Source organism: Nanorana parkeri, unplaced genomic scaffold, assembly GCF_000935625.1.
Source record: "Nanorana parkeri isolate BGI_ZX_2015 unplaced genomic scaffold, ASM93562v1 scaffold1823, whole genome shotgun sequence".
NCBI classification, from domain to species: Eukaryota; Metazoa; Chordata; class Amphibia; order Anura; family Dicroglossidae; genus Nanorana; species Nanorana parkeri.
The window spans coordinates 63,499-79,239 of NW_017308091.1; the positions used below are offsets into that span (position 1 = coordinate 63,499).

The window sequence follows — 15,741 nt, forward strand, 5'->3', positions numbered from 1 at the left end:
CCCCCCCCCCTGCGCCTTACCAGGCCACATGCCCTCGGCATTGGGAGGGTGTCCCCATGCCGATGGGAACAAGGGCCTCTTCCCCACAACACTGACCCGGTGGTTGTGGGGGTCTGTGGGCAAGGGGGCTTATTTGCATCAGGGTACCCCTTTAATTAAGGGGCACCCAGATGCCGCCCCCCCTGGTGAATGAGTAAGGGGTACTTGTACCCCTACCCATTCACTAAAGGGTTAAATAAAATTGTTAGTAAAAAGACCAGACTTTTGATAAAATCCTTTAATTGAAAAAAAAACAAAGACAATTTTTGACAGACAGAGGCACGGATCACCGACCGGTTTTATTGGCCAGGCTTAAAAGCTAAGGTAAAGAAATACTGTACCTCTTGTCCCACCTGTGATAACCTCTCCGGTGACTCACTTCCGTAGTCCTTTGGTCCCCCTTGAGGTTCTGTTTAAATGGATAGTCATGGATATAGTGGGTCCCCTGGTAAAGTCTGCTCGAGGTCATGCCTACATACTGGTAATCCTCGGCTATGCCACCCGATATCCTGAAGCACTGCCCCTGTGGAATACTTCCTCTAAGACTATCGCCCAGGTGTTATCCCAGATGTTTACAAGGACCAGTCCCTAAGGAGCTACTGACAGACCAGGGCACTCCGTTCATGTCGAAGGTTATGGCAGATGTGTGCAAGTTGTTCCGGATTAAACATATGCGCACATCGGTATACCATCCACAGACAGACGGCTTGGTAGAACGCTTTAACATAACCCTTAAGTCCATGCTTAAGAGAGTCGTACAAAAGGATTGGAAAGACAGGGACCGCCTGTTACCGGCACTCCTGTTTGCTATTCGAGAAGTGCACTCGATTCTCACCCTTTGAGTTAGTGTATGGGCGGAAACCCCGTGGGTTGCTTGATCTTGTTAGGGAGGAATGGGAAGGTAAACCGATTCAACATAAGAGTGTTCTTGAATATGTCTCCCAGATGCAGGAATTGCTGTTTAAGTTTTCCAGTGTGATCACTTCCAAAACGCCCAGGAGGCTCAACGGCGCGTCTATAAATGGTCCGGTAATGTAAGGCTCTTCCAGGTGGGGGATCGGGTGGCTGTGCTGATTCCCACTGTGGAAAGTAAATTCTTGGCCAGATGGCAGGGTCCCTTTGAAATTGTGTAAAAAATGGGAGAGGTAAAATTATAAAGTCCACCAGCCGGGCAAGAGGAAGCTGTACCAGATATCAACTTGCTAAAGCCCTGGACGGACAGGGAACCGGTAACATCCCTGGCTGGTGCAAAACTTGAGCCTCAGGTTGGTGTGGACAGCATCCAAGTAGCAAATACCCTGTATAAAGCACAATCTCAGCAAGTAAAGGAGTTCTTGCAGAGAAATAAAAATGTTCAGACTTGCCAGGTCTAACTAATGTCATAGAGCACGATATTATCACTGAATCAGGGGGTCAAAGTTTTTGTCCGACCTTACCGGATACCAGAGGCTCAGAGAAAGGCTGTCTCTGATGCAGTGAAGAAAATGTTAGACCTGGGAATAATTAAAGAATCGCAGAGTGAGTGGTCGAGCCCGATTGTGTTGGTACCGAAGCCCAACAGGCGATTTTGCAATGGCTTCCGGAAACTTAATGAAGTTTCCAGATTTGATGCCTACCCTATGCCCCGGGTAGATGAGCTTATTGAGAGACTAGGTCCCTCCAGGTATATTACTACATTAGACCTTACCAAGGGGTATTGGCAAATCCCCTTGACTAAGGCTGCCAAAGAGAAAACCGCTTTCTGTACTTCAGAGGGGAGTTTTCAGTATAAAAGAATGCCTTTTGGACTGCAAACTGCTTCAGCCACATTCCAGCGATCAATGGATAGGGTTTTAAGGCCCTATGAGTATGCCTCAGTATATTTGAATGACAGTCATTTTTAGTAGAGACTGGGAATCACACTTGCCCAAAGTCCAGTCAGTGCTGGACTCCCTTTGGAAAGCAGGATTTACAGTAAACCCTGAAAAGTGTGCTTTGGGAATGGAGGAAGTGAAGTAACTGGGATATATCGTGGGTAGAGGTCCTCAAGTCAGCAAGGTAGAGGCTATACATAACTGGCCCCGCCCCCTCACAAAGAAGCAGGCACGTGCATTCCTGGGTATAGTGGGGTACCCAACTTTGCCACCTTGGCGGCTCCATTGACCGATTTGACTAAGGGTCGGAAATCGGTCATGATTAAGTGGAATGCAGACGCTGAAAGGGCTTTTCTGGAGCTCAAGTCAGCACTGTGCTAACACCCAATCCCGGTAGCCCCGGATTTTTCAAGAGTTTGTTGTTCAGACAGACGCTTCCGATGTGGGGTTGGGAGCTGTTCTGTCCCAAGTTATCCATGGAGAGGAGCATCCGGTAGTCTTCCTCAGTCGAAAGTTGACCACAGCTGGGAAAAATTATGCCATAGTTGAGCAAGAGTGTTTGGCCATTAAGTGGGCCTTAGAATCGCTCAAATATCTGTTGGGGAGGAAATTCAGGCTTATTTCTGACCATGCTCCTTTAACGTGGATGCGGAAAAGTAAGGGGGACGAATGCCAGGGTTACCCGCTGGTTCCTGGCACTCCAAGAGTTTAGATTTATAGTGAAGCACAGGCCCGGGAGGCTTCATCAAAATGCAGGTTCTCTCTCCCGAGCCCAATGTCTTAGCTCCACTGTTGCCTACACCACCTCGGCGTTGGGGCAGAGGGGGGGGATATGTACAGGACACCGGGGCTAGGTCCTGGAAGGATGCTATATTTCTCCTCTGTTTGGGCTGTGGTCCCTTTAAGGGACAAAGCAGGGTTAACTCACATGCTGTAGGATGTTTGTTTAAAAGACAGGAAGTGTGAGGAGTAGTTACTCGCAGTAGTGTGGAGGAGGCTGGAGAGTGTGGATTTATGTATTGCTGTGAGCCTACATGTCATTATCCTTGCTGGAAAGACTGGGAAAGTTACCCCTAAAGTCTGGGACTGTGTAACTGCGATTGCAGCTCTGAAATCTTCAAGTCGGTGAGACTGTTATTTTCTGCTATAATGAAGAATTGCTGTTTAAGTTTTCCAGCTGTCACTGAAGAACTGTTTTGTTATTTTGCTCCTCTGAAGCTGTTTGAGTTAATAAACATTACTTTATTTGCAAAGCCTGTGTCCTGCGATCCTGCTGGATTCCCCTAACATTACAACATGAAACAAAAACAAAAGCAAAAACGGGGCGCCTTCCCTAGTGTAGATACATTTTTATTAAGCAAATAGCAAAAATAGAATGATACTCACAAAAGAGTAGATAACAATAAGCCTTCAAAGTCAGAAGTTGATCCTCAGTATTAACAAAAAGCAAAATACAGCATGTGAGAGCAACACAGATGATGGTTCCTGTGTAACAGCAGCGTATGTCTGGGTTGACTAATTTCTGGGGCCACGCCCCCTTCCTCAGAACCTAAACTCTTCCTCCTTCCCATTGAATTAAGTAGAGGCTAACAGCCAATCAGTGGAGCCTCTGGCTGACAGAACATGTCTTTGTCATAAGCCCCCACTCATTCGGGGCGTGTCAAATCCCTCAATCAACATAGGACTGAACGTTCCTCTGATCGCCCTACCGCCCTAGTCACAGAGCCCTCTGCCCAATCAAAGGAACAGAGTAATGACACGCATGGGCTCTGTGTGTCTTGACAGTGTCCGTACCGGGATAAAATCGGTGCGAGTGCTGAGAAAGAAGTTCAAGCTACAGGGCATGTGTGACAGGTGAAAACACTAACAGATGCAGAGTAAGGAAGGAGGGGGAGGTTTTAACCCTCAATAGCCAGGTTAACTTACACAGACAATGCATATACATTGTTTGATACATAGTATGCACAATGTCTAAAGCAACAACATAAATATGCATTATATATATATGTATTTATCTAATATGTTAATAATGTATATTTATGTTACATAGTTAGTCAGGTTGAAAAAAGACATGTCCATCCAGTTCAACCTATAGAGATATGAAAAAAGAAAAAAGCCTAAACAGAACGCCATGCCCACAATTACCCACTGTTGATCCAGAGGAAGTCAAAAAGCATGGTTCAATTTGCTCCAACAGGGGAAAACAATTCCTTCCTGATCCCATAAGGCAATCAGATATTCCCTTGATCAACAATCTCTGATGCTTAATAGACATATAAGAGCTCCATATGCAGTAATATTCTGTGCATTTAGAAATACATCCAGATTAAAACAAAAAAACAAAAACAATTAACTGAGCTAGCTAGAAATAGCTCCTAGGGGAGTCTATTCCACATTTTCAGAGCTCCAACTGTGAAGAATCCTTTCTGTATGCAAAGGTTAAACCTCTTTTCCTCCAGACGCACAGAGTGCCCCCTTGTCTTTTGCACTGACCTGAAAGTGAATAATTTGGCACCAAGCTCACTATATGGACCATTTATGTATTTATACATGGTGATCATGTCCCCCCCTTAATCGCCTCTTCTCCAGAGAGAACAAATTCAGGTCAGCTAATCTTTCCTCATAGCTGAGCTCCTCCATGCCTCTTATGAATTTACTCGCCCTTCGCTGCACTTTCTCCAGTTCCACAGTTTTGTGAACTGGTGCCCAAAACTGAACTGCATATTGCAGATGATGTCTTACTAACGCTTTGTACAGGGGCAGGATGATGTCTCTATCTCTGGAGTCTTTTAATACAAGAAAGTATTTTGCTTGCTTTAGAAACTGCAGCTTGACATTGCATGCTATTATTCAGTCTATGATCTACCAGAACACCCAGATCTTTCTCCATCATTGACTCCCCCAAACATACTCCCCCTAGAGTGTATGATGCATACATGTTTTTAGCCCCCAAGTGCATAACTTTACATTTGTGTTCAGAGTCTACCTTACCCCTGATAATCGAATGACAAGAATCTGATACTGACTTGTGGTGTGCCATAATCCGATGGACAGCAATGCCAAATAAGGGGGCAAAAACAAACATGTAGGAAAATATCTTTAGTACCTATTGTTGTAAATTATGATTGAAATAGATTAGGTAGGGGTATCTTCAGCGTGTATGCAGCGTGTATTGCAGGACATTCTTTTGGCTAATGTTATTTAACATACCTATGCTAACTAGGTTATTATTGCGTAAGTTTATTGGCCAGTTGACCATCCTGTTTTGTTGATTGTACACAATGGAACAGCTGTAGGGAATTTTGTCAAAACCTGTTTAGTTAACAAACATCAAAGGGGTAATTAGACCAGCCAATCAGAATATTTTCAGTGTTAGTGAATGGCACTAAACTGTATATGACTAGAGAGCCCAAGGTGGCTGGAAAAGTTCAGAGTCATGAAGAGAGGCACAGAGGTGCATATATAGATTGGAGATATATGCTGGGTAGATAGAGTGGGTCATCATGGAACCCTTAGTCATCTGAGGTCTAGATATTTTACTCTGTATTACTCTGTTGGACTGTTCCTGTTCATCTGTTTCTTCAAACCAATTAAACGCTACTCTCTGGAAAAGAATTGAGGTTGCCTGGATTTTCACAACGCACATAAATATAAATATATATATTTGGGCAGATATATATTTATACTTCACGCCATATATTATTACACTATCATCCATCATACTTCATTGAGCTAATTTGGAGAAAGCTAATGACATTTCTGTATGTGGTCTCGCAATGTACCTGTCGTAACATGACCTACCACCTACCTAAACATCTGATCACATGTCCTGGTACCCCATGACGTGAAGCTGCTGATGCTGCTTCTATCCGGAAAGAAAGGCCTGGGAAATTCTGCGGATCTAAACCCAACTGCTTGATAAGTATCCGCACGTGTCCAATAAACTGACCTGACGCTAGCGGAGCGCAGGGGAAAGGTAGTAGCGGACTGCCCATCGGTGATTGTGACAACATGGACATGGGATTATCTAACACCTGAATTCCTGGATGGGAATATCTATCTCCGTAGGGCTTCCTACCTGGTTAGTTTTGCAATGCTCAAGTACCAGGACATAGCAATCAGGCTATCGAACTAGATGCTGTTTGCGCAGCAAAATAGATCTGACACTGGTGTGCGTAAACTCTCCCGGTCTGAGGAACCCATAAAAAGCCAGATAGATGGATGTTTTCAGTACTAGACTTTGCAAGACACCAAACGGAGCCCGATACAATATGTCGGACATGGCCCGGCACTGGGTATCCTTAGAGTTTGTAATTTGGTATGACACGAGACACTCCGGGACTTCTAAATGCCTTTGAGAATTGCTCTGACGGGATGTGCTGCAAATAATGATGGCCTATTTGGGTATCTAAATGCCAAGAAATTCTGAACCCCAGCCAGATACTAGAACACTGGTGCTGGCTGGTGATCAGGACAATGGATGTATCCGATACTGGTGCTGGCTGGCGATCAGGACACTGGATGTATCTGACACTGGTGCTAGAACACTGGTACTGGCTGTCACTGGCATTAGAACATGGGTACTGGTGCTGACTGGCGATTAGGACACTTGTACTGGCTGACACTGATACTAGAACACTGGTGCTGGCTGGCGAGCAGGACACTGGTATTAGAAAACATATGCTGGCTGGCGATCAGGACACTGGATGTATCGGTCACTGGTACCTAATGGCATTGGTACTGGTGCACCTGGCAATCTGGACATGGTACTAGAAAACACCATTTGTGTCATCTTGCTTTTCTATAAGAAGCTCATCTGACTCACACTACCGCAACTAGGTTACATACAGGGCATCTATTCCCAATGGTTTTATAACCTGTCTGATACACATAAAGCCAAAGGGGTTGCCATTGGTGTCTCCCAGCTGTTGGCAATTGGTCTCCACCTGGTGCTGGCCTGGGAGGGTATTTTGCCCCTTCTCACAGTGAGGCTGGTGCCTCAGTATTGTCACCATTACCTGTAGCCTGTATCCTTTTGCCTGTTGCCTGTACCCTGTTGCCTCCTTGGACCCTGACTCCTGACCCCTTCCCCTGAGGTCTCCTGATCTGTGGCTACCCAGGTCCACTAGCCCCTTATCGTCTGTGTGTGATTTTGCTGTTTGTATTTAGTTTGGCTATTTTATGTTACTTGTGGGTGTTGGTGGGGTTGCTTGTGTTTATATGATTTTAGTATGTCTATTAAACTATAAGTTCATAAGCATTGTCTGGTGTGGTCACGTAATTGGTCCTCCCATATAGATACCTGCATGCGGTGCACGGTATCCTGACAATATGCCTTAATTAAATGAGGTCTGTGGGCCCCTTCGTCACTGGTCATAACTTTTTCATTCCTGGATAGGGAGAATTAATGCCATAAAAATGAACATTCCTTCCAAGGTTCCTATTTCTATTTCAAATGCAGCTTATAGCACTCCCTCCTACTTTCTTAAGATTGATACGTTCCACTACCTCCTAATACATTTGGTGCTGGAAGAAGGCAAGAATTGCCTATGCTATCTTGATCACCGCTAAATCATCTGGAGGCTTACCTCTACCAGATTTCAAGCATTATTATCAAGCTGCTGTTTTGGTCAGATTGATGAATTGTAAATATGATCAATCCACTAAACTCTGGGTATCCTTAGAGTTTGATACATGTAAAGCTGATTTGAGCGTGATTTGTTGGATACCAAACGGTCCTTACCTAACAATACTCACCCATTGATATTGAAGACCTTTGCAACCTGGCATTCTCCGCATACGAAATTCGGTTGGTTATATAACTCCCACATGATGCCATCATTATTTCCCCCTCGGTTTTCTAGATACCCATTTTCTTATGTGGGCTGGGGAAGAGGGGCTACTTCTACACCATGTAATGGAAAAATGTTCCTTAAAATCTCTAAACTCTATGTGTGAGTCATCTGACCCTTCACTATGGATACATGGAGACACCACAAATTGTTTAATTTTTTCCAGACTGTACCAAAGCCCATTAGATCCACACAGGAACTTCACCCCCTGGAAGAATTACTTTTGCAGGACTGCACGATTGGGAAGTCTCTCTTTATTGTACAAATTTTTTTTCTGACTCAGCATTTCTCAGTGACCTGCATATTTGTTGCAATGGGAGCAAGATCTTGGGGTGCCTTTATTGTATTCCCAAAAAACAAAGGTTTTAGAGCTAGCTCACGTTTCCTCCATGTTCTCTCACATTGCTGAGATGAACTTGAAACTCCTCTCCAGATAGTATTATACTCTGGCTAGGCTGCATGCAATATCCTCAGAGTACTCCTCACTTTGCTGGAGAGGGTGTGGCGCTGTGGCAACTTGTGCCATATGGTGTCACTGCCCTGTAATTAGTAAATATTGGTCGACAATTTTTGAGATTATTTGTTCCATACAGGGTGCTCCCATTTGCTTTTACCCATGGACTTTGTTGTTTCATGGTACAGGAGAGGCGGTAGGCTGTTATAAAAGGTCTATTACTCCACATCTGTTGAACTCCACTAAATCACTTATTCTGCTATATTAGTGAAGCACCCTCAATGAGAACATGGTTTCATAAAATGGATCAAATTTGTGTCTTGTAAGAATGAACCCATAGTGGTAAAAACACTTTACTTTTACTTTAATAAGATCTGGTCTTGTTGGCTTGGTTATAAAACTACTGAGTCACATTTGACTGTAAGGCATTCCTCTTCATAACACCACAAAGCTAGCCACTTTCCCTGGATCCCCCTTGTGTTACCTGTTGTGGTATGATTGCCATACTTTTTTCTTGATATTTAGCTCTGGGGGTCATTGTAGACCACAGACTGAGTAATAGCTTGCAGTGCCAGGCTGCTGTAAACAAAGCAAGTAGAGTCCTATCCTGTATTAAGAAAACGCCTGTTCCCAAGACCACCCAGCAAGAACCTTCACGTTTCCTGGCTACATCTCAGCTGGACGTGGAGGATCTTGAGGAATGGACTGCTTGTTCAGAGGAGGAGGATTGCAGTGACTGCTCTGAGGCTGTGGATGATCCTCTGGCATACTCAGGGTTAATTCCAGCTCAGCCTGCTCTGGATCCAGTCCTACCTGTTCCTGTTCGAGACGATCCTGTTCCAGTTCGAGATGATCCTATTCATATTCCAGCTGATCCAGTTCATGTTCCAGCCGATCCCGTTCCAGTCCAGCCGATGCCAGTTTCAGTCCGACCTGCTTCTGAGCCAGCCCTACCTGCTTCGCTGCCAGTTCCCGGCCAACCTGCCCTGGTGCAAGATGCTTCGTCCCTGCGGCTTCCTTTATCCACGGCCCTCCATGCTATCCCAAGGGGCTCCCTTCACCTTTTGGACAGACTTGCCCATTCAAGCAAGTGGGGTCCTCTGCCCATTTCTTAAGACTCCTTGCCTTCTGGCCTCCGCTATAGTTTTGGAGTATACCACAAGTCCTGAAACCACGTATCAACAGGGCACCTGCTGCCCAGCTCTTTGTTTTTGATCCTGTGCCTGTTTTCCGTCTCCTTGCCTCTGCTGATCCGGTGCCCTGGGGGCGTGTCCAACTGAACTTTGTGGGACTGTCGCCCACTGCCTGCTTGGGTCCTGGTATCCATGGCCTTCCTGTTGGGACTTCCGCTGGCCTATGGAGATTCCTGCCGGATCCAGGACTGGAGCTGAGCCCTGCACTGCAGTTTCCGTACTCACCTACAGGGGTCTCCAGGCAGCCAGGAACTGCTGGGTACCAGACCTTCTGCTGCAACTCCAGTGCTCACCTGTGGGTGTTTCCCAGCTGCCGCCAATCATCCGCCGCCAATCATCCACCACCTGGTGCTCCCTGGGAGGGTACTTAAGCCCTCCCTGCAGTCAGGTCTGTGGCTCAGTATTGTTTCCTGTTTAGCTTGAGTCGCCAGTCCTGTAACCTGCTTCTGTTCCCGAGTCCTGTAACCTGCTTCTGTTCCCGAGTACTGTAGCCTGCTTCTGTTCCCGAGTCCTGTAATCTGCTTCTGTTCCCGAGTCCTGTAACCTGCTTCTGTCCCCGAGTCCTGTAACCTGCTTCTGTTCCCGAGTCCTGTAACCTGCTTCTGTCCCCGAGTCCTGTAACCTGCTTCTGTCCCCGAGTCCTGTAACCTGCTTCTGTCCCCGAGTCCTGTAACCTGCTTCTGTCCCCGAGTCCTGTAACCTGCTTCTGTCCCCGAGTCCTGTAACCTGCTTCTGTCCCCGAGTCCTGTAACCTGCTTCTGTCCCCGAGTCCTGTAACCTGCTTCTGTTCCTGAGTCTTGTTGCCCTGATCCCCAGGTTTTCCTGCCCTGTTATACCCTGTGTGGGTATTCTGTGGTTTGCTCATAGTTTTGGTTACTTTATGTTATCCATTTGTATGTTCTTGGTTTGTGTTATGTTTTGCTCCTTATAATAAATGGTATAACATACATTCTGCCTTGTCCTGTGTGGTCACACGTGTTTGGTCTGCCTGTGTGGGTACCAGCGCAGGTGTGGGGTCACCTGTGCCGGTATCCCTGACAGCCACTCTACAGATCACTGGTTCAGCCTCATCTGGAGTATGCGGTCCAGTTTTGGGCACCAGTCCACAGTAAGGATGTCCTCGAACTGGAAAGAGTCCAGAGGAGGGCAACTAAGCTCATTAAGGGGATGGAGGACCAGAGCTATGAGACAAGGCTACTGAATTTAAATATGTTCTCAGGGGGGACATGATTTTCATGTACAAAATGTTCAATGGTGATAGCAACATTAGCAACAAACTCTTTACAGTTAACTCCATAACGAAGACTAGAGGCCACAACCTAAAACTGGTGGAGAATTTTTTTTAGCACAAGGGGTTCTTCTCAGTTAGAGCGGTTAAGGTCTGGAACTCGCTGCCACATGCAGTGATTTCAGTTAAGAGTGTGGAATCGTTCAAGAAGCTTTTGAACAACTTCCATAGGTACTAGAGGCCACAACCTAAAACTGGTGGAGAATTTTTTTTAGCACAAGGGGTTCTTCTCAGTTAGAGCGGTTAAGGTCTGGAACTCGCTGCCACATGCAGTGATTTCAGTTAAGAGTGTGGAATCGTTCAAGAAGCTTTTGAACAACTTCCAGGGGTACATGTTCTTTTAAGAATGGGATCACACAAGGACCTATACATAAACACACACCAGTAGAATCATATATATGCACACAATAGGTTGGACTTGATGGACTTATGTCTTTATTCAACCTCAAATACTATGTAAGATATGTGTGTCCACGGTTAAGTGTTGACAGGGTCAGGACATGGCTCATGCTTTTTCTGTTTTCTTCTTCTATTTAATTGTTCCTTTTTTTTCCTTACTTAGTCAGCTGTGCTATTCTTTTTCCAACTATTTTATAGCCAACAAATGGTAATACATGTTTTCAATGCTGTTCTCTGATGCGTTAGCATACCCTCCACCTACATCGAGCAACTTTGACTATTCGATTTTATTTTAGTATAGTGCATAAACAGTTGACTATTGTTTTGTAATGTCTTTATTCATTCTTTCTTTCTGTTTTGTTATATTGTATAAAATAAAAAATAAATAAAAATGTTTTTAAAAAAAAGACTGAAAGAAGAGCACTAATGCAATCACTACCGTAGATGTAAAAACTGGTAAGCTGCAATATATACAATTTTTGGTTTTGGATTTACCGTATTTTGCGGTCCATAAGACGCACCGGACCATAGGACGCAGGGAGGTCCGGCGCGCCTTATGGAGCACTCGAGGCTGTAGCTTCTGTGACAGCTTCTATGACAGAAGCTGTGACAGAAGCTGCAGTTAGTGACCGCTGAGACAGGTGGCACTGTGATTACAGCGCCACGGTCTCAGTGATGACACAGAGCAGGCGAAGAACGTCTATTCTTCGTCTGCTCTATGGTTATCTCGATCGTCGCCGCTGCTCGGTTTTAATACGAGTGATCTCATTAGATCACTCGTATTAAACGAGCAGTGGCTCCTGCTGCTGAACTCGATCGCCGCCGACGCTGCTCGGCTTTAATACGAGTGATCTCGTTAGATCACTCGTATTAAACGAGCAGTGGCTCCTACTACTCGCCCGGCGCCCGAAACTGCATGTCTCGGGCGTCGGGATTCGCTCCATAAGACGCAGGCACTTTTTCCCCCTCCTTTTGGGGGGAAAAAAGTGCGTCTTATGGAGCGAAAAATACGGTAGGTATGCTTTCAGACTCTGACCCCCTGTTTAAAAATAAAAACTGTGGGTAGATGAATCCGAAATGTTATATTTGCATTGTTAGATTTGTTTAGAAATGTTGTCTGCCTTCATCTAATAAATTAGTCTCTCTATTTGCAGTTTTCTTTTCCCCTCAATGTTATGATGGCAAATTTGTGGCTGTTCTCTCCAATCATTAGCAGGTAAGCATTCTGAATTTCACAAGCTAATGCTGTTGAAAGATAATTACTGTAAATGTGCAGCTGGCTTAATAATGTCATTAAAAATCATGTTTATCTTTATTTTTAGAGTATTAGAAACAACTCCTTCAAGCAATGCCTTGGTGCGGACCACAAGTGCATTAACTATCTTTAATTCTGGACTAAAGGTATCACTGTTGATATATTACTGGAAAAACACTGCCATTATAAAGTAAAATACTGTATATGTACAGCATCAACAAAAGTCTGTTTTAAAAAAAAATATATATATACATATACACAGTCATGGCCAAAAATATTGGCACCCCTGCAATTCTATCAGATAATGGACCACTTCACGCAGAAAATTGTTGCAAATTACAAATGTTTAGGCGGTCTCATGTTTACTTCTTTTGTTTGTATTGGTATGACACAAAAAAATTGCGGAAACAAAAAAACAAACCCATTCCACACAAAACTCCAAAAATGGACGGGACAAAATTATTGGCACCTTCACCAAATGGATAAAGACCCTCCATCAACTTCCAGACAAATTCAAGCTGGCCTTCAGGCACAGGGTACAACTGTGTCAGCTCGCACTATACGTGGCCATCTGAATGAAAAGGGATGCTATGGACCGAGGAGGAGCCCACTGCTGACACAGAAACATAAAAAAGCCAGATTGGAGTTTGCCAAAACATACCTGAGGAAGCCAAAATCCTTTTGGGATAATGTGCTGAGGACAGACAATCAAAATTCCAGCTTTTTGGTAAAGCCCATCATTCTGCTGTTTTCAAAAAAAGAAATTAAGCCTTTAAAGAAAAAAAATACAGTCCCTACAGTCAAACATGGTGGAGGGTCACTGATGTTTTGGGTTTGCTTTGCTGGTTCAGGCACTGAATGTCGTGACTATGTGCATGACATTATGAAATCTGAAGACTACCAAAGAATTCTGGGGTGCAATGTAGGGCCCAGTGTCAGAAAGTTGGGTATGGTCAGAGGTCATGGGACTTAAAGTAGGGCAATGACCCAAAGCACACGTCAAAAAGCACCCAGAAATGGTTTTCAGACAAAGTACTGGAGAGTACTGGACTGGCCAGATCTAAATCCCATTGAGCACCTGTGGAGAGATCTCAAAACAGCAGTTGGGAAAAGGAACCCTTCCAATCTGAGAGACCTGGAGCAGTTGGCAAAAGAAGAGTGGTCCAAAATTCTTGTAGAGAGGTGTAAGAAAATCAATGACGGTTACAAGAAGCGATTGATTTCTGTTATTTTTTTCCAAGGGCTGTGCTACCAAATATCAATTGATGGTGCAAAACATTTTGTCCAGTCCATTTTTGGAGTTTGGCATGGAATGTGTCAGGTTTGGCTTTTTTTCCCTCAACTTTTTTGTGTCATACCAATACAAACAAAATAAATAATCATGGGAATGCCTAAACATTTGTAATTGCAACAATTTTCTGAGTGAAATGGTTCCTTCATCTGACAGTAATGCAGGGGTGCCAATATTTTTGGCCATGACTGTGTGTGTGTGTGTATGTGTGTGTATATATATATATATGTATGTGTGTGTATATATATTATTACATTACAAAGTGCAACCTTGATAATGGATTTCCAGAACACTATAGTATTTTTAAAATCAATTTTTACTTATTCACATTGTCATGCTGAAATTGGCAAGATCAAATTTTAAAGTGCATTTCCACTTTTGCAGTCAAATTTAAGACAACCATACCTAAATATAATTTTTTACAAATATCTATTTACTTTTGGTGTCTGTGTAGCAGACATTTGCAATCTTCACTCTCAATTTTTCTCAATTTCAAGTGGCAGGAAACTCTGCCCCCATAGAAAGAAAGACTAGAGACCGTTTGAGCTTCCCCTCATAAAGTGACACTAAACTCAGGAGTTAAAGCTTAAAAATGCAATTAAGTACCCTAATAACAAAAATGTATCTTATTTGTGTATTACTTGGATGTAGATCCTCAAGTCATCTCTGAACTGGTGCTGACACGGTTCTTCCTTCTGGAGGGTGGTTAATTTTGTTCCCCATGATCCCTGTGTGTGATGCAAAATAGCCACCACTCCAAGCTCACTCCCATGATGGACTACACATTCATGTTTAGTTTGTTAATTTGTATTAAGATTGTAGTCTATTACAGGAGTGAGCTTGGAGGGGTGGCTACTTTACAACACACACAGGGACCATGGGGAACAAAACTAGCTACCCTCCAGAAGAAAGAATAGTGCAAGCACAAATTCAGAGATGATTTGAGGATCTACAACAGTGATACACAAATAAGATACAGTTTTGTTTATAGTTAAGGTATTAAAATGCAGTTTTAAGGTTTAGCTCCTGAGTTTAGGGTCACTTTTATATAGAACACTTATAGATTGTGAACCCTTCATTAAGACAGACATTTTTCAAATCTAGTTTACAACTGTTAATGTGATCTGCCAGCACAGTACAGCCAGGATTAATTATGTTAACATTAAAGTGCAAATTAACCCAAAACTTTTTGGAGTTTTGAGCAATTGGAACACCTGTCATTTTTTGTTGCAGTCTATTTTGACTCCAATTATTGAAATAGTGATTTATCCCTTTCTGAGACCTCTATGCCTGGCTTGTATACACCAGATACAATCACCGCAGACAATCTTCATCAGATAGCTGAACTCACCAAAAATACCTTTCATCCACGAAATCTTTATTGAATGCAGGTTACTAGCAGACAATAGGTTACTAGCAGACAATAGGTTACTAGCAGACTACAGCAGATGGTTGAAATGACGGTATTTGCAGGTCAAAAAAGGGTAATGCCTTCCTCCCCATGTGAACATGTGGCTACAAATGACAGAATGAAACACACACAGGAAGGAGGATTTACATCATAAAAAGGGAGAGAACACAGAAAAGGAGATGCAATAAACAAAATAACCCCAAGATGGCAGCATACCAAATATTAATGCATTGAATACAAGCCCACCGCCTCCTATCAGATGCCGTAGTATACACTAAATTGACAGGTAACCCTACGGCCGAGTACCAGAAAGTACTAAATAGGTTACTGGACAAGTAGTCTGATGGCATCATCTCCAATGCGGAGTTCAAGTATATTATGATTAGGGATGAGCCGAGTGTTTGGTTCGAGCATGAGTTCGAATCGAACATCGGCAGTTCGAGCGTTCACCGAACGCAGAAGTTCATGGGCTGTTCGCGGTTTGTTCGACCGTGGACATTCCATAAGGCAAAATGCCCTCTGAAGCTTGGATTTGTTAAAGTCTTGCACCTGACCAGAGGTCAGGTGCAAGACTTTGCCCAATCAGGGCTCAGTATTGAATTAGAGCCATGATTGGGCAAAGTCACGATGACTCAATCATGGCCTGCCTATCAGATGTCGGTAAACTACACAATTGGGCGGAGCTAGCTGTCAATGCTATTTGTGT

The 15,741-nt window shown here is 43.9% G+C and overlaps 1 protein-coding gene across 1 annotated transcript in view; it reads left to right on the forward strand.

Moving 5' to 3' along the window:
• Positions 1-15,741, forward strand: part of PM20D1 (peptidase M20 domain containing 1) — a gene marked incomplete at its 5' end in the record, with an annotated part of 236,916 nt that overhangs the window by 50,549 nt on the left and 170,626 nt on the right. Inside the window, 2 exons of the mRNA XM_018571733.1 lie at positions 12,233-12,294; positions 12,401-12,479. Of these exons, the coding sequence (XP_018427235.1) occupies positions 12,233-12,294; positions 12,401-12,479 (141 nt within the window). The remainder of the gene's footprint in view (positions 1-12,232; positions 12,295-12,400; positions 12,480-15,741) is intronic.